The sequence below is a fragment of the Bidens hawaiensis genome, unplaced genomic scaffold (genome assembly GCF_021521415.1).
Source record: "Bidens hawaiensis isolate Kalapana, Puna unplaced genomic scaffold, B.hawaiensis_p1.1 tig00010811_1, whole genome shotgun sequence".
Taxonomy (NCBI): Eukaryota; Viridiplantae; Streptophyta; class Magnoliopsida; order Asterales; family Asteraceae; genus Bidens; species Bidens hawaiensis.
The window spans coordinates 67,872-86,766 of NW_027491833.1; the positions used below are offsets into that span (position 1 = coordinate 67,872).

The following is an 18,895-nucleotide window of genomic DNA, read 5'->3' on the forward strand; positions in this document are numbered from 1 at the left end:
TCACTGAACATGATCTTCCAAACTTGGTGCCTGAGGTAAGCAACTATCAAACTACTCAAGCTAATTCTGATTTTGATTCATCTAATAATGGTAATCAAGATTATCATGAAGATGTAACAGAACAAATTGAGTCGTTACAGGATGAACAAAATGAAACACGAACGGTTGACGAACAAACAACAGAGACAATAGAAAAATATGTTCTTCCACCAAGATCTAATAGAGGAGTTCCTCCGAAAAGATACTCTCCGGAGAAAGAAGCTCGAAATTCCAAATATCCTATGGCAAATGTTTTAATAGGAAATTTTTCAAAAGAGGCCAAGGCCTTTATATCCACTTTATATTCTGAAGGAACTCCAACTACTGTTAAACAAGCCTTAGAGTCAAGAAATTGGAAAGACGCAATGAAAGCATAAATGGATGCACTAAAGAGAAACGAAACATGGGAGAAATGTATACTTCCGTCGGGAAAGAGACAAGTAGGGTGTCGTTGGGTTTTTACTATAAAACATAAACCGGATGGTACTATTGAAAGGTACAAAGCTCGATTAGTTGCAAAAGGGTACACTCAAACATATGGAGTCGATTATTCCGAGACCTTTTCTCCGGTTTCTAAAATTGATACAATTAGGGTCCTTTTCTCAATAGCAGCAAATAAAGATTGGCCTCTCCACCAACTCGACGTCAAAAATGCCTTTTTACATGGAGAACTGAATGAAGAAGTTTATATGGAGGCACCGCCCGGATTCACAGAAGATTTTAAAATGGGTGAAGTCTGTCATTTAAAGAAATCACCCTATGGGTTGAAACAATCTCCACGAGCATGGTTTGGAAGGTTTACTCTGGCTATGAAAAAATATGGCTCTAAACAAAGTAACTAAGATCATACTCTGTTTCTTAAACGAAACGATAAATTAATAACATGATTGATCATTTATGTTGACGACATGATTATCACTGGGAACGATAAAGAAGAAATAAAGAAGCTAAAAGAAAACCTGGCAACTGAATTTGAAATGAAAGACTTGGGTAGACTTAAATACTTTCTTGGTATTGAAGTTCTTAGGTCTAAACAATGAATATTCATTTGTCAAAAGAAATATATTCTTGACCTACTCGCAGAGACAGGGATGATTGATTGCAACCCAGCAGATACATCAATGATGGCAAATCTTAAACTTCAGAGGGAAAATGGAGCCAACTAGCAAACAAAGAAAGATACCAACGAATGGTGGGAAAACTAATATATCTCTCACATACTCGCCCTGACATAGCTTATGCTGTAAGTGTGGTGAGTCAGTTCATGCATCAACCAGAAGTTTCCCATATGGAAGCAGTTCAAAGAATAATAAGGTATCTTAAAGGAACAACTGGTCATGGAGTGTTGTTTAAGTCAAATGGGCATCTAGATATTCAATTGTACACTGATGCAGATTGGGCAGGAGACAAAGAAACTAGAAGGTCGACCTCTGGATACTTCACCATAGTCGGAGGGAATCTTGTTACATGGAGAAGTAAGAAACAAAAGGTGGTTGCTCTTTCGAGTGCTGAAGCTGAGTTCAGAGGGATAGAAAGAGGTCTAGAAGAGGTGCTCTGGATACGGAAACTTTTAACTGAGATTGGTTTTCTACAAGATAAAGCTAGTAGAATTATGTGTGACAATAAAGCCGCTATTTAAATTTCTGCAAATCCAGTACAACACGATCGAACCAAACATGTGGAAGTAGACAGAAATTTCATTAAAGAAAAATTGGAAACTAAAATAATCGAACTTCCCTTTGTCCGATCAGAAGATCAGCTAGCCGACATCCTAACCAAAGCCACAAATGGAAGAATCTTCACTAAATTTTTAAACAAGTTGAATTTTGGCAACGCTACTATTCAACTTGAGGGGGAGTGTTAAAAGGAAAATATATTCTTTGGAGTAAATTATGGATCAGTCAATTGTCAATAAACATCATCTCCATATTTATCAATAGTCAAAGACAGCTCACACGATTATTTTCAGCCACGATTGATTGTATTTTTCCTTTTATAGCATTATGTGTAAAGCCTATATATAAAGGCTCTTGTTGTCATGTTTATACACAACCAATGAATAATAAAAACCGATCCTCTGAATATCTCTTTCAAAACACTTGCTTACCAGAAACGGGTTTGTCTTCATCTCCAGATCGTTCCTCAAACGCTTTTAGGCGTCCAACGGCTTCATGGAACGTCATGGTCTTTATATCGGCAAATTGTTCAATAGTAGCAATAATCGCTATATACCTATTTCTCGGAACGGACTTCAAAAGCTTTCTCACAAGGGTCTTTTCTTCAAACGGTTCTCCAAGATTGCTTGCTTTGGAAGCTATTTGGCTTATCTTGGTCGAGAAGTCATCTATCGTGTCCGTTTCTTTCATCTTGAGTACATCGAACTCATGTTGAAGAGACTCAATGCATGCTTCTCGAACCCTATCAACCCCAACGAAACGAGTTTTAAGTGCATCCCATATCTCTTTAGCGGTGGAAAGGTGAGCCACTTGCATCACCAAAGCCTCCGGCATGCCTTGATAAAGATACACAATCGCCAACCCATCTATCTTGGGGTCAACCACCGTTCCCGTTCTTGGTTCGATAGCCTCCAACAACCCTTGAACCTTGAAGATGGCCTTGATTTTAACCGTCCAAATCGTATAATTAGTGGACGTAAGAATCGGAAACTGAATCGAGAGAGAACTTGGTTCTTTGGGAAAACCGAATTGATTATTTGGCTTGTCTCCCATCTTTTCTTCCTTTTCTTGATCGTTGGTATTTGATTGAAATCTGGACTCAATATTGGTGAACCCGTGAAGAGTTTCAAAATAAACTTGTCTGGTCAATTAATTAACTCTTGGGAGACTTTCTGAAAATTGAACGCTTCCACAAAATTTTCTTTTGGTTCTTTGGGTGTATTTGAATTAATTATTCTTGAAAACTACCAACTAAAATAACCCTTTGACCAAATAAATATCCCAAACTTCCAGGTAACTCTTCCAATTTACCAAACAACTAAAAAGAAACACGACAAATAAAAACCTTTCGCCGTAACCGACTAACCGGGGTTGTTCACGTTTTTTGCAGGGGCCTCTTGCTAATCTTGAAGTAATAACTGATGAATACTTACATGATTCAAGGCTGCCCAGAAATCAGTTTGATTGAATCTTGATATTGGCTGCGGCTACTTGCTCCTCGATGCCTTACAACTCGTCGCAAGGCTTGTAATCTCAGGTGACTACCTTCCTTGCCGGAATTTGTTTCTTGATCGAAGAATATTACTCACCGCCAATTAAACCTTGGTCGCTTGAATCTTGTTCTTCTATCGCCGCTTCTTGATTTCCGATCGCAGCTGTCGCAAGCTCTTGCGGTTTTCACCGTCCTTACTTGCCTGACCTTCGTTGATCGGTAATCCTCGCCGGTGATTTTTGAACCTCAACCGTAGCTCTGATACCAATTAAAGACAATAAGATTCAAGTCTAAACCTTTATTGTATTGATTAATAAGTTGTTATTACTTGATTACAAATAACCCCTATTTATAACCATACAATTACTTGTTAGACAAGAATAGGAGGAAAACTAACTCAATAACCCCCTAGGTTTGTAAGTACGACAACTAGGTCCCCGCACTTACGCAAGATTACACTAACATATATACCCACTTTAATTCTATGGCCTTATTTGTGGCAGATCTGTCAAAGTCCAAGTATGATGATATTTCAAGGCCTGTAACTCGGCCTTCATTGCTTTCACCCATTCATCATACCCCAACGCTTCGTTAAATGAGGTTGGTTCCATTAGGAATAGGGCTAGTTGGCACGTGCTAAGATCAGGTGGTTCGATGGGCATGGTGTTAGCATAAAAATCATGCAAAGATCGTACCTTAGGTGTTTTTGATTCTAGCCCTCTGTCATCAGAGTCATCCAACATGGAGTTGGTGGTTACCTCCTCTTCTTGACCAACCGCATTCTCACCTTCATAGTGCAGCTTGGTCTCAGCTTCAACCCTGCTCTCTTCAGTGTTGGCTTCTGGCACTACACATGGTCAGCAGGGAGCCCAAACTTGTCATCTACATTTCCAATGTTCCATCTTGACTGTTCGTCAAATATCACATCTCGAGTAGTAATAATCTTTCTCTTAATCAGGTCATGTAACATGTAAGCTTTGGGAATTGAAGAATAACCAATACAAATGCACTTACTTGACTTTGGATCCAATTTCTTTCTATGTTACTTAGGTGTTAGGCCATAGGTAACACTTCCAAAGACCTTAAGATGATGGACTGCTAGTTTTTAATTGTACCGTATCTGATACGGAGTTACACCAGCAACAGATTTTGATGGTGTGACGTTATTACGTAAATACACAGCCGTTGCCACTACTTCACCCCCAAAACGATTTGCTTAGATGCTTTTCATGAACCATGCTCATGGCCATCTCATATACCGTTCTATTCTTCCGCTCAGACATTCCATTTTGCTCGGGTGTGTAGGGGATAGTAAGGTTTCTTCGAATTCCATGCTTTCTACAAAACTCCATGAATTCATGAGAACAAAACTCACCTCCAATATCACTTCTCAATGACATGATCTTCATTCACGATTCTTTTTCAACCCGAGCCTTCGATATTCTAAACTTTTCAAATACTAGTGACTTTGAGTGCAAGAAATACATCCAAGTCATCCTGCTGAAGTCATCGATAAACAATAAAAAATACGAGCTACCTCCAAGGGATTTGTGTGGCATTGGTCCACACACATATGAATGGACCAGCTCCAATGCTTTAGAAGATCTCCATGCTTGTGTAGGAAATGGTTTACGTGTTTGTTTTCCTAAGGCACACCCTTAACATACAGCCGATGACTTTATCTTTGGTAGCCCGTGCACTAGGTTCTTGCTACTGGGTGTTTGCAATCCAAGTTCATGCAAATGACCATACCGAAAATGCCAAAGAAGATACTCTAAGGCTATACATTTGGTTCGTGTTATATTGAGCAGAAACGTATTGTTACTTGACATAGGCACCTTACACACTTGTTCCCCTGATCTTTTATGTGTGACTCCACATGCGTCATCATCAAACAACAATGAAAAGCCTGACTTCATAAGCAGCCCTACACTAAGCAGGTTATACACTAATTCGGGTGAGAATTGCACATCTTTCAGATGTTTGTACTTGCCCTCTGTTACTTCCAACTTGACAACTCATTTCCCTTCCACACGAATAGCCTTGCCATTTCCCATTCGTACATTAACCTTGGTGTCATCCAAAGACTTGATCAATGGAAGTTGCCCAGTCATATGGTTCGAACACCCACTATCTGCAAACAACACATGAGTTTCTGATTCACAACTCGTTTCATATGCATGAGAAGATCCACCCTCATCTTGCGTAGCCATATGTAACACTCCTTCCTCATCATCTTTGTCTTCAATGGCAGCATTTGCTTGTGGTTCACTCCCACAGTTAGCTTGTACATGACCATATATGTAGCAATTGTGACATTGAACTTGGGACCTTCCTCGGCCTCTCCCTCGACCAGGACTTCGACTTCTGTTGGATGGACTGCCTCTACCTCGGTAGCCACCATTATCTTCTCTAGCCTGAAAAGCACTCTCTTCTTCAATCTGACCTTGATCAATTTTTCTATTAACCCGAACCTCATGTGCTTGTAAAGATCCCATTAACTGAACAAAGGACAATTGTGAGAGGTCCTTGGATTCTTCTATAGTCGTGACTACATGATCCCATCGTGGTGGAAAACTTCTCAATACCTTTTTCTACTATAAATTGATCCGACACAATTTCCCCATAAGCTCTCTTCTTATTCACATTTTTCATGACTTTGGATAAGAAATCTGCAATACCTTCGCCTTCTTTCATCTGTAGAGTTTCGAATTCACAACGTAACCCTTAAAGTTTCAACGTCTTCACTTTTGAATCTCCCTGATACTCGGTCTGAAGGAGAGTCCATGCTTGTCGTGAGGTTGAGACAACATCTATACGAGAAAACACCTCATCATGAACAGTCTGCTGAATCAATTAGAGGGCCTTCACGTATTTCTTTATGTCCTCCTTTGACCGTGGTCGATCATTGTCATTCTCGCTGAACCCACTCGCTACTGTATCCCACAAATCATGTGAGATTAGGAGACTCTTCATGCGTATACTCTAGAACTCATACCCCTCACCTTTGAAGATGGGGAGTGGAGTCATTGAAACATTTGCGGATGCTGATGATGGAAGGAGGGATTTCGATTATATCAGCAAGAGTCTTCGGATCAAAGCACCAAGTATGGCTCTGAAACCACTTTGCTAGATCAGATCACACTTTATATAAAGAAAAAAGAGCAATATTATAGAAGTAAAGAACAAGTGAGTTGCTGAAAGGTTAATACTTTACTGATAACCAGGTAGGCTTTAAATAGCCAAATAGCCAAAGGATTACAACATTAACATATTGAAAAAGTTGAACAAACATAACAACTGAAAAAAGAGAAACTATATTGAAAACAACCCTAAAGAACCGGATAATAGGATGACCAGACTACAACAAAATAATTGGCCTTATTTCACAAAAAAAAAGTTGCATTAGATGAAGTTGCATTAGACCAAATGCAACCTTTTTGTTAGATAACGCAACTGTTTCATTCAAATACAACTTTTTAGAAACATTGCATTTGAAAGAAACAGTTGTGATACCTAAAAGGGGTTGCATTAGGTCTAATGAAACTTCACCTGATGCAGCTTTTGAATATTGAATTATATTCCAATACTTATGGAGTTATGAAGTTAATTAATTCAAATCTAGGGTAATTGTCAAATAATGATCCAAACTCATGGAACACGTGATTCACTAACTACATGCATGTGTCTATGACTCTATCTGTTTCAGTTCTATTTTCGAATTTGAGTTGTTAGGTCAATTGTGATTTACCAAGTGTCCGAGTCTTATGCAGTTATGCAAGGGCGTACCGTTATCGTCCGAATAGTTTGAGTACTCCCCCGGTCACTGAAAATTTTTATACATATGGAGCATGGCCCCATGGTGATTTCATCCAAGCTTCGCCATTGGTCTTATGGAATGAGTCGTTGTTCTCGCGATTTTTGTCCCGGATGTGTCGGGTTGGTCATGTGGCCAAATAAATAAAACATAATATCACTATCATAACAAAAGTACATCATTGCTGTTTTCGGGCCCGAACTGGTGAATGAGGCGATAGTCTAGACCTGGTTGATAGAAAATAAATTGATCTGTCGTTGTTTTTCGCTTTTTTATTTAATTTTTAATTAGGTATTATGTTTAAACTTAATTGGGTTGGGCTTATTAACCCATTCTATTAATAATTTTGGGCTTTTTTATAATATACATATCATATATGGGTTATATTATTGACCCATTTATAATGTTTGTTACTAACTTTTATACTTTTTTTAAAAACTTTTTATATTTTATAAAAGAAATTTATTACTAGAATTTCGTTTAACTACATTTTTCATAATCAATGGGTTCGAATATTTTTTTTTAAAGCGATAGTGGGTTCGCTCGCCGAAAAAGAATGAATTCTCTTGTTAAATCGTACCTATATGTTACGCATAAAACCGAAAATTGAGCCCAAACCCGATGAAGTGTATGTGGCTACGCCACTGTCGTTTGATTATGTTTCTATTTAAGAGGTTTATATATGTGATGCATATTTTTTTTTCTGAAATCAATTACTCAATTGAAAGTGAATCCTTTGCTTCCATTTACTTTGTTATATCATATATATCTTAGTTGCTCATATACCAACTAGCAGTAAAGTAAAGTAAAGGAGAACAGAAAGAGAGAAATCTAAATCCAGAGATGATTAGAGCCTTGTGTTTTCTTTTTCGCGTTATCGAAATTTTATGGTATTCCCTTGGGTATGATTCTTGTGATGCAAACATAAAGAAATACAGGTAAGGTCACAGAACATGACAGTCGATCTCTCTTTTATTTAAAACGTGCATAATAAACAGATTTTATTTCTTATTATATATTTTTTTTGTGAATGGCTGAGAATTCATAAACTGTTATCAAGATAATATTCCACTTTAAAGGATAAAAAAAGTTTCTATTTCAGCTTGGCTCTTGTTCTCATTTTGGTATAAATACCAATCAAATTAATTTGTTTAGGTTTATAATTATTATGATGCATGCATTTCTCTGATTCTCTCCCATGTGTCACGAATGTAAACAAAGGACATTAAATATAAACACAAATTCATAAAATAACCATTGTAATGTTCTTGCTATATATATCTTCCCTAGTCTTCCCACCATTTTGAACCACTCCAAATCGACTCACTCTTGGGTAGGAAAAGGAGAAATGGAAATGGTTGATTCCGAGTCCCTTGTGATGAAGCAAAGGACCGGAGCCCATTTGACATGGAATGAGCTTGGAGTTTCGGTTTCGAGCTATAATGAAAAAGATGCATGTAAAATCATACTTTGTGGTGCCACCGGTTATGCCAAACCAGGAGAGATTGTGGCTATTATGGGTCCTTCGGGTTATGGCAAATCTACTCTACTTGATTGTTTGGGTGGTATGTAGTTAACCATTTGACTCTTTAAAATTGCCTCATTTTTTTTTTCTAAAAGTTGTTTAAACCCATATGGTTACTTTACACCATGGTTACTAAATTTTGAAAATATCTTATATAGTAAAGTCATTTGAATTCTTTTTGTTAAACCTTTTTTTCAAAGGGATCTAAATTAAAGGTTTAATCACTTGGGAGCTGAAAAGATTTTTTTTCCAAAAGGGGTACCTCTATTTGTAATGGCGGGGAGTTTTAAAAATATACGGGTGTCGGAGTTAGTTAGAGAATGTAAGAACTTTTGCAGGTATCTCCTCTCCCTTTGTAACGACGGGAAGTTTGCAACAATTTTTTTTTTTGTTATGGATGTTATTTTGAAATTTGAAGTTCTGCAAAACTATTTGTGTAATATTGTTTTTAAATTTAAGCCTTCAAAATGCATGCAACTATGGTTTCAGATCTTTGTTGTTTACAACCGCAGGACGGTTGGCATCAAACGTAAGGAACACAGGACACATTCTAATAAACGGAAGTAAGCAAAGACTCACATATGGCACTATGGTATGTGCTTAACTCATTAGTGAGTCATATTTGTATTTATTTATTTATTAATAGTATTCGAGTACAAGAAAGGAAAACTCTACGCGTAAGGTATAATACACTACATAAATCACACATTCACCATAGACAAAAGAGGCGATGGGTTCATTAGGAAAACCTGTCATATGAAGTATCACCGCCTCACCGGCTTGTTTTTTAGTGAAATAGTTGTGGTTAAATGTAGAGTTCACGCAGAACGGAAGCGATAAAATAAGCAGAGAACGTGTTCTCAAGAATAATTGGTTTTTGATTAATATGTGAATGAATAAAACATTACAATAGGCCCTTCATATGGGGATTTCTAATTTTGGCAGGTATACCAAAATTTCGAAATTACAAACGATAAAATAAATCACAAACAAAACAGTAAATGACAGCCTAAATTACGGGTGACAACTAGAATCTTGCGCACCATCTTATTTTTGAAAGGTTTTGAATGCTACAAATCTTGCACGAAATATTGATCCATATAAGAGTCTGCCAACTGTTGGATTAGTTCCTCATCAAGAGTTCCTTAGTTAAGTTGCTCGAGTGCTAGCAGGACTAGAACTGATCAACTCCTAGGAAGTCTCTACTCGGGCAACCAAAACCATATTCGTAAACCCATCGTGGTCCAAACGGACATTATTAGTTGATACTAGAGGCAAGATGTTACACAAGGTTACATTTTTATTCTAGAATCGGATAATTTTTCTTGAATATTTAGAATGTGAACTCTTAAGTGTTCTTTAATATTGGTGTAGGCTTATATGACTCAAGAAAAAGCTTTAACATGGACTTTAACGGTTAAAGAAACACTATACTACTCAGCTGAACTACAACTACCTAAGTCTATGCCAAGATCCCAGAAGAGGGAAAGAGCTGATAAAATTATAAAAGATATGGGACTCCAAGATTCCATGAACACAAGAATAGGTGGCTGGGGAATCAAAGGACTTAGCGGTGGCCAAAAACAACGTCTAAGCGTTTGTATAGAACTTTTAACACACCCTAAACTTCTCTTGCTTGATGAGCCTACGAGTGGTCTTGACAGTGCAGCGTCATATTATGTCATGAACCAGATTGTTAAGCTCACTCGACAATATGGGATGACGGTTTTAGACGCTATCCATCAACCTGGTAGCCAAGTTTTTGGGCTTTTTAATAATCTTTGTCTTCTCTCTTTGGGGAAAACAGTATATTTCGGTCCAACATTTAAAGCTAATCAGGTAACCTCTCCATCTTATCATGATCATGAGACTTAAGATCATCACAAAATTATAAAAATTTTGTTATAAACAGTTTTTTGCAGCAAATGGTTTTCCTTGTCCCGATCTACAAAATCCTGCGGATCACTTCCTCATAACTATCAACACAGACTTTGATGAGGTAGGTCCTAATTATTCAATTTAGTCGGTTAACTTAGCTAGCTCTTTTGATGAATTTCATATATTAACACCGTCGCTCATGTTACATTGGCATATAATTGTAACACCCTTTATCGACTTTTCTTCTTATTGAATATGTTTGATCAACGTACTAACTATTTCCTTTTTCCCACGTTTAGGACCATGCTAATGGACATTTAGCTGGTAAGAAAGTAGTCGATGTACTTTCGGAATCCTACAAGTCATCTGAGATATATATGGATGTCAAAAGTGAAATAGCTACTATATGTGAACAAGTACATGATCATCTCACTAGTTCTTATATAATCAAGGTCTATATTGAATATTTGAATACATTAGTGGATAATCACATTTTTGAAATCTATAGGAAAGAGGGATGGCTGAAAAAGGACACTTGAAAGCTAGCTTCGTTACACAGTGAAAAAGATCGTTCATAAACATGTATCGCGATATAGGATACTATTGGCTACGCCTTGGTATATATATCGCTTTAGGTTTTTCCGTGGGGACAATTTACTACGATCTTGGTTACGGATTTATTGTTGGAAAACCCACTTTCCAACAATTTTCCAATAAAAGGTGGTGTTAGAAATCACATGCTTGAAAATTGTTTTCAAACGTTTGCAACAACTTTTCTTACAAAATTGCTACAATTATACATTGTTGCAAACTTTCTACAACTTTCCTACAAAAGCTGTTTTCTGGTTTATTTTTCATTTGGGGTTAGTTTATACAAACATAAAAAAACAAAAGAAATAGTTGATAAATACTTTTTTTTGGAAGTTTGTTGGAAAGTTAGCAACAATTTTCCAACAAAAATCCTATTGTTACTATTTTGTTGCAATATTGTAGGAAAATTAGAGCTTATTATTATTATTTTTTTGAAAATTCGTTTGAAATATGTTGGAATTACTTGTCGTGTGAATGTTTGTAGGAAAAGGACATGTTTTCTACTAGTGAATTCCATATTTATTTTGAGTTAAAAATGTTAATTTTAAAAGTCAAAGAACCCAAAAATATTTTAATAAATATGGTAACGAAATAATGATATATATATATATATATATATATATGTATTATAAAGTTGGAAGCATCCTATGTTAAGGAAATAAGAAAAATGAATCCATCACACATGGAAAGAAGGAAGAAAATTAAAGTCTTTCACATGGGTATAAATAGGAGAGATAAATCCTATCACACCCCAACCTAAGGCAGAAATGTCGGGGCGTCCGCTGATTGCTCATAGCTCTCAATGTACTATCATGTAATAATTTTAAAATGTCAATATCTATTAATTTCAATTAAATATTCAAACAATTCCACAAGACAATTACAAATCATCAAAATAAAATAAATAAGTTTAAAATTTTAGTCTTGATAAGTTGTGTTGATAATATTCCTTTAACTTAATGCATCAGTTCAATCTCGTCCAAAGCTTTCAATCAATTAAATCTAAACCTGCATAGGCGTAGAAAAAAAATGGATTTTGTCAACACGAGGTTGAGTGAGTAAAACACCAGTATAGTGAGATATAATATAATATATAACGAAAATGCAAATTGTTCATGTGAGATAACAATTAAACCATAGCATGTACACAATTCAATCAAATAATAAAGAAATGGCTAAACCGTTGTCATGCGAATTGGGCATTGGTTACCAAAGTGAGTTTTCGATGAAACCATTGTCATGTGATTGGACGCCGGCCACTACGGCGGTCGTATGATCATACTATTATGATGGACCTCTCCGAATGCGGTAAAATAAAACAAATAAGCAAATAGCAAGTTAGGCATAAACTGGTATACACATAATGATAACATTTGCTAATGTGGATAATACTTATTATAAGAAAGTACTATAAATACTCATATGTCTCCAAAAGATTAAAATTGGTAAAATAGAGGAGTGAAATACTCACCTTAACAATTAAGCAAGAAATAACGATTCGTTAAGAAAAAGAGGTAGATCAAGCTATTCGGGAATTACCGACGAGATATCCTAATAAATAATAGTTGCGGAAATAAATATAATTTAAATAACATAACTAAACTAAATAGAGATTCGGGAATTTTGATGACGATATGGTGTGTTTTTTTGCGAAAATTAAATATACATAGATTTATTACTTTTACTATTTTGAAATATCACTTTTATTTATCAAAGTTTTAACATAAATAATATGATTTTAATTATATAAAATACATAAAAAAATACTTAAATATATAATTATAAAGATTTTATAGTTTATATAAAAAGATTAATTTGTTTTAACTATTTCTTTTAAATTAAAAATACATTTAATATATTTATATACATTTATATTTGTTAAAAAACTTTATTTATTCTAATATATATATACATACATAGTTTTATGAAAAGACCGAAAATGACAATTTATCGATGTCGTTTAGTAAAATAAAGTTTATTTATCTTTTATATCAATAATAATTAATTATTAAACAAAACCAAAAACTTTTTTTAAAATCCTTATTGTTTAAACCATTAACAATTACCAATAACTATTATATATACATCTATATATAAATATATACATATCTATATAGTTTTAACTAAGATTCGGAATACGACTAGTTTAAATGTCGGTTTTAATAAAAATACAAATTAATTATGAGTTTTTAAATATTTATAATATTAATTGGTGTTTTAATATGATTAAATAATAATTAAAAATTGTTTCTGAAAATAAAGGGGGCTGGGGGTGTTCGAACATGCGCCCCCGGCAGCTCAAGTCTTAACGCACTATGCATTGGCCTATTGAGCCAGTGGCTAACACAGGTAATAGTTAGAAACTAAAATATATAACCAGAAGATGCAAGAACTCGAAAATTTCATATGAACCCTAGATCATCAATCGGCCAAATCGTTAAGTGATTGGTCGATTGATATTAGGGCTATTGAATAGAAATCTATGACGAGCAAAACCATATAACATACTACCTTGTACTACATTGATTTGACGACCAATTGGAACGATGTATGTCGGCGCTAGGTTGATTAAGAACAAGCATAAGCAATCTGAGTTACTCTATTATTGTTGGGGTAAGATTCGTGATGTTAAGAGGGTCGTGTGTGTGCGATGAATTGAATTCGAATGATTGTTATCATGTATATTGATAAACGGGTTTTAGACGACTAGGTTTAATAAGCAACACGCATCAAGTAGATCCTATATTCCTAATTAACATTGTCGGTAAGGTCGAAATAGGAATGAAGAATAAGATTATTGATCCAATTTCCATGTTTACGTCGATGATTGTGGTCCAAGATACAAAACGGGTATACGGTATGAATATGGATACAGATAAACAGGTTTGGTAAATGGATAGATGAGTTAATGGATCATAATATTCATAATTTGCACATAGGCCCTTGGATTATAGAGGTGGAATCAAAATAGGGTTAAATCATAGTTTAGGGTTAAAATTGAATATCTTTGAAAGTTGTTTTAATATATTAAATAATTATAATAACAAATATTAAAAAAATAATACTAACTCGAATAACGCGATATTTTCTTGGAAAAATTTCCCGAATATAAAAACAGGTGGGGTAATATAAAATTGGAAAAACTGAGTTGTTACAAATCCATCCCACATGGAAAGTAAGAAAAACTTGGAAGTTCTTTATAAAGAGAGAAGTTTCCATAGTAATATTATTATATGTCAAGCATGCACCCAATGTCCTAACGGAGGATGCGAAGCAGCCGACGAGCACGGGTGTTGATGGTGCACTTTGCACTTCGCACGCTTGAGAGTTGCCTTAGTATTTTTGGAAAATAGAAGCAAGACCAAGAAGTAACAAGTCATCAAACTCAAATGATTAAAATGAATATTCTGGAATCTTGGTCACTTCGCGCGACGCAAAGGAACTAAAATGAAATGCTTCCCGCTACACGAAGTGGTCAGGAAGTAACCGTGCCAGGTAACGACACGTGGCAACACGTCATAGGACACGTGTCACAACGTGGTGACACATGGCAAGCTTAGTGGATGACACATCATACCTATAGACTACTTCGCGGGACGCGAAAGAGTACTTTGCGATACGCGAAGGACAAGATATTAAAGGCGGACATGATGGAAGCCCTTCGCGCGATATGAAGGAACACAATTTGTGCCTATAAATAAGCAGCCATGGGGTGATGTCCCATTCATCCCATCACACTTTAATCTCACACATTATCTCAAAATATGTGCCACGATTTCGACGTTACGAAGTTCGTTTCTCGAAGTACGTGCAAAGAGTAGGAGTATTGTTCGTTTATTCCTTCGATTACCCACCGACAAGTAAAAGTTATGCCCACGTCAAGCCAAGGCATTTCATATAAACTAGCCATACAGGGTAGGGGTTCTGCCCATTTTTTTTATTATATATGACTTAGACCCTAGTCGGGGGTATAGTCTATACCTTGATCAACTAATGAGTGAAATATAGTTTTCATAAAACAAAGATATAGATAAAATATTATATCTTTATGGTTATAAAGATTTTATAATGTTTCTTAAGAAAGAAGAAACATAGTATATATATGTTTCTTCATGAAGAAGAAACGTAGTATTTAAATGATGAAACCTCTTGGACTAAAGGTCCAAGTATTTTATAAAAAAGAAATGATTATTAAGGTAATGATTATGCAAATAGACTAAAGGTCTAAAACTAGATCGTTGATCTAATATTTATAAAAGGTTAGTCTCGTACTATAGGTCCGAGGTAACAAGAAGAGTACATCAGTGAGACACACTAATCAAAACAAAGGTGCATACGTCCAAACTCTTTACAACTTTATAAAATGGTGTCCTTAAATGTTTACATGGGATTATATATCCCTAAAACTTTATAAACAAAGGCAATCGCTAGCCCTCAGGCTATCGTATACGTTTTTCTGGATTGGGCACACTGTACCACGCCTGATTTTCCCTCTGCCATGTTGGGCCTGACCAACGATGTTCGAGTGGGGATAATCTTGTGTATATAGGTAGTGACTACGATCTCGAACGTTGTGGTGTCGTTGAGCGGTTTCGAGTTGAGCTGGAGTTTGTAATAGTTATTCAGACTTTTAGAACTTGATTATTTCCTAAGCCACGTTGGGCTAAGGACTACGATGCCTCAAGGGGATAATTAAATATTAAAATATTTTGTGTCGATGTATTCACTAGCATGTGTTGCTGGCGTATTTTATAATTGTTTTTATAGGTAATCAGGAGTAGATGTTTGGAGATGGAGTATAGCCATTAAACGATCTGATGGTTCATATGAAGTTTTATTATTAAAATAATGTAAATTTGGTTTTTATGTTTAAACGCTTTTGTAACAACTAACGGGTGTTTAATTCCACTCTTTTGAAATATATTAATATTTAGATCAAGGATATCGCTTTACAGCCTTAAACTCTTATATATTTACAAAACGGGTATCAGATTGGTCACACTTCTAAGTTGGGGTGTGACACAAAACCCATCAAGTTTCATCAGGTTTTGACAAATTATAAGTAATCGATTACATACAATGAATACCATAAAAACAAAATGTCTCAAATAATTTTCATGCAAAACGAGGTGGCAAATGGTGGTCATTGTATCGTGCACATACTTCGAGATAGAATGTCGGGTTATTTTATGGTGGCACGCACTTCGAGGTATCATCGGTATATGGCACGGTTTACGAGGTGACGATTGTCGGATCAGGCACGAAAACCGAGGTAGTGAGAGAAAATATCTTAGAGAGAGAAAGTTTTGGTGTGAGATGTAAAGTGCCGTGAACCCCCCCCCCTATTTATAGCTGAAATTGGGCTCCATTGCGATACATGATGGTCCCTCTTCCTTGGTCGTCGCGTATCGCGGCGCCGTATATTATCCGCCGCCATACTACATGCTGACACGTGTCCTGCTGAGTAATCAAGGTCCATCGCGTATCGCGATGTCTTCCTGAATTCAATATTTCACTGTTGATCGTTTGTCTTAGGTAACTTCTCATGTTTGGGTCTTACTACCATTTTCCAAAAATACTAAGGCGGCTCTCAAGCGGCTCGCGGCGATGCGAGCGTGCACCATCAAAGCGCCACATTGCGCCCATCGCCCAACGCCCTTCGTCTGAGCCCGTGCGCGTGCGCATCAGGTGCTCTGCACCCTCCGCTAGGACCACTGGGTGCATGCTATGCATAAAAGAATATTACTATTGAATTTTATCTCTTTATAAAGAGCTTCCAAATCTTTCTCACTTTTCATGTGGATGGGTTTTAACTTCCTTATTTATGCCCATGTGGAATGCTTCCACTTCCTTCCATATTTCCATGTGGGATGGAATTTCCTTATTTCATATCCTTAACATTGGATGACTTTCTTTATGGAATATTTTTATTTCCTTATAAAATGATTTTATTTTCTTTATTTAAATTTTCTCATTACTTATTTTAGAGAATAATTTTGATCCTTCAACTTTACTAAATTGTCAAATTTGGACCAAAATTTTGGGGATGTTACAAATAGTCTTGCCATTTCCCATTCGTACATTAACCTTGGTGTCATCCAAAGACTTGATCAATATTGGAAATTGCCCAGTCATATAGTTCGAACACCCACTGTCCAGAAACAACACATGAGTTTCTGATTCACGACCCGTTTCATTTGCATGAGAAGATTCACCCTCATCTTGCATAGCCATATGTAACACTCCTTCCTCACCATCGTTGTCTTCAAGGGCAGCATTTGCTTGTGGTTCACTCCAATAGTTACCTTGTACGTGACCATATATGTAGCAATTGTGACATTGAACTTGGGACCTTCCTCGGCCTCTCCCTCGACCACGATTTCGACTTCTGTTGGGTGGACCGCCTCTACATCTGTAGCCACCATTATCTTCTCTAGCCTGAAAAGCACTCTCTTCTTCAATCTGACCTTGATCAATTTTTCTATTAACCCAAACCTCATGTGCTTGTAGAGATTCCATTAACTGAACAAAGGACAACTTAGAGAGGTCCTTGAATTATTCTGTAGTCGTGACTACATGATCCCATCGTGGTGGCAAACTTCTCGACACCTTTTCTACTATAAACTGATCCGACACAATTTCCCCATAAGCTCTCTTCTGATTCACATTTTTCTTGGCTTTGGATAAGAAATCTGCGATGCATGCGCCTTTTTTCATTTGTAGAGTTTTGAACTCACAACATAACCCTTGAAGTTTCACCGTCTTCACTTTTGAATCTCCCTGATACTCAGTCTGAAGGAGAGTCCATGCTTGTTGTGAGGTTGAGACAACATCTATACGAGAAAACACCTCATCATGAACAGTCTACTGAATCAATTAGATGGCCTTCACATATTTCTTTATGTTCTCCTTTAACCGTGGTCAATCATTGTCATTCTCCCTGAACCCACTCGCTACTGTATCCCACAAGTCATGTGAGATTAGGAGACTCTTCATGCGTATACTCCAGAACTCATACCCCTCACATTTGAAGATGGGAAGTGGAGTCATTAGAACATTTGCGGATGCTGATGTAGTGGCCATATGATCGATGGAATGAGGGATTTCGATTGTATCAGCAAGAGTCTTCGGATCAAAGCATCATGTATGGCTCTGAAACCACTTTGTTGGATCAGATCACACTTTATATAAAGAACAAAGAACAATATTATAGAAGTAAAGAACAAGTGAGTTGCTGAAAGGTTAATACTTTACTGATAACCAGGAGGGCTTTAAATAGCCAAAGGATTACAACGTTAACATACTAAAAAAGTTGAACAAACATAACAACTGAAAAAAGAGATAAACTATATTGAAAACAACCCTAAAGAACCCGACAATAGGATGACCAGGCTACGACAAAATAATTGGCCTAAAGCAACCTTTATTTCACAAAAAAAAGTTGCATAATGTGAAGTTGCATTAAACCTAATGCAACCTTTTTGTTAGATAACGCAACTGTTTTTTCAATTGCAACCTTTTAGAAACATTGCGTTTGAAAGAAACAGTTGTGATACCTAAACAAGGTTGCATTAGGTCTAATGCAACTTTACCGGATGCAGCTTTTGAATTTTGAATTATATTCCAATACTTCTTCTAGGAGTTATGAAGTTAATTAATTCAAATCTAAGGTAATTGTCAAATAATGATCCAAACTCGTGGAACACGTGATTCACTAACTACATGCACGTGTCTATGACTCTATGTGTTTCAGCTATATTCCAATACATATTCGCCGGTTACGCGAATAACATCTAATATCTACTGGAATTAGACGTAGACATAATACGGTACGACAACTAATATCTACTGGAATTATCACTGTTGACTACGTGAAG

General features: G+C 36.2%; 1 protein-coding gene and 1 pseudogene across 2 annotated transcripts; one reads left to right on the forward strand and one right to left on the reverse strand.

Annotated features, from left to right (window-relative positions):
• Window positions 1–2,129: 2,129 nt before the first annotated feature.
• LOC143536482 (uncharacterized) lies at window positions 2,130–2,768 on the reverse strand. The gene has a single exon (XM_077030463.1). The coding sequence runs from the start codon at window positions 2,766–2,768 to the stop codon at window positions 2,130–2,132; it is 639 nt and encodes a 212-aa protein (XP_076886578.1).
• Window positions 2,769–8,239: 5,471 nt separating this feature from the next.
• LOC143536483 (ABC transporter G family member 1-like) lies at window positions 8,240–11,157 on the forward strand (annotated as a pseudogene). Its single transcript, XR_013135894.1, has 6 exons — window positions 8,240–8,589; window positions 9,062–9,141; window positions 9,924–10,388; window positions 10,462–10,548; window positions 10,727–10,843; window positions 10,936–11,157. The product of XR_013135894.1 is annotated as an ABC transporter G family member 1-like (transcript).
• The last annotated feature ends 7,738 nt before the right edge of the window (window positions 11,158–18,895 follow it).

What these genes read in the sequence shown, in the direction of transcription:
- LOC143536482 (XM_077030463.1), bottom strand. Translation starts at nt 2,768, where the DNA reads ATGGGAGACAAGCCAAATAATCAATTCGGTTTTCCCAAAGAACCAAGT.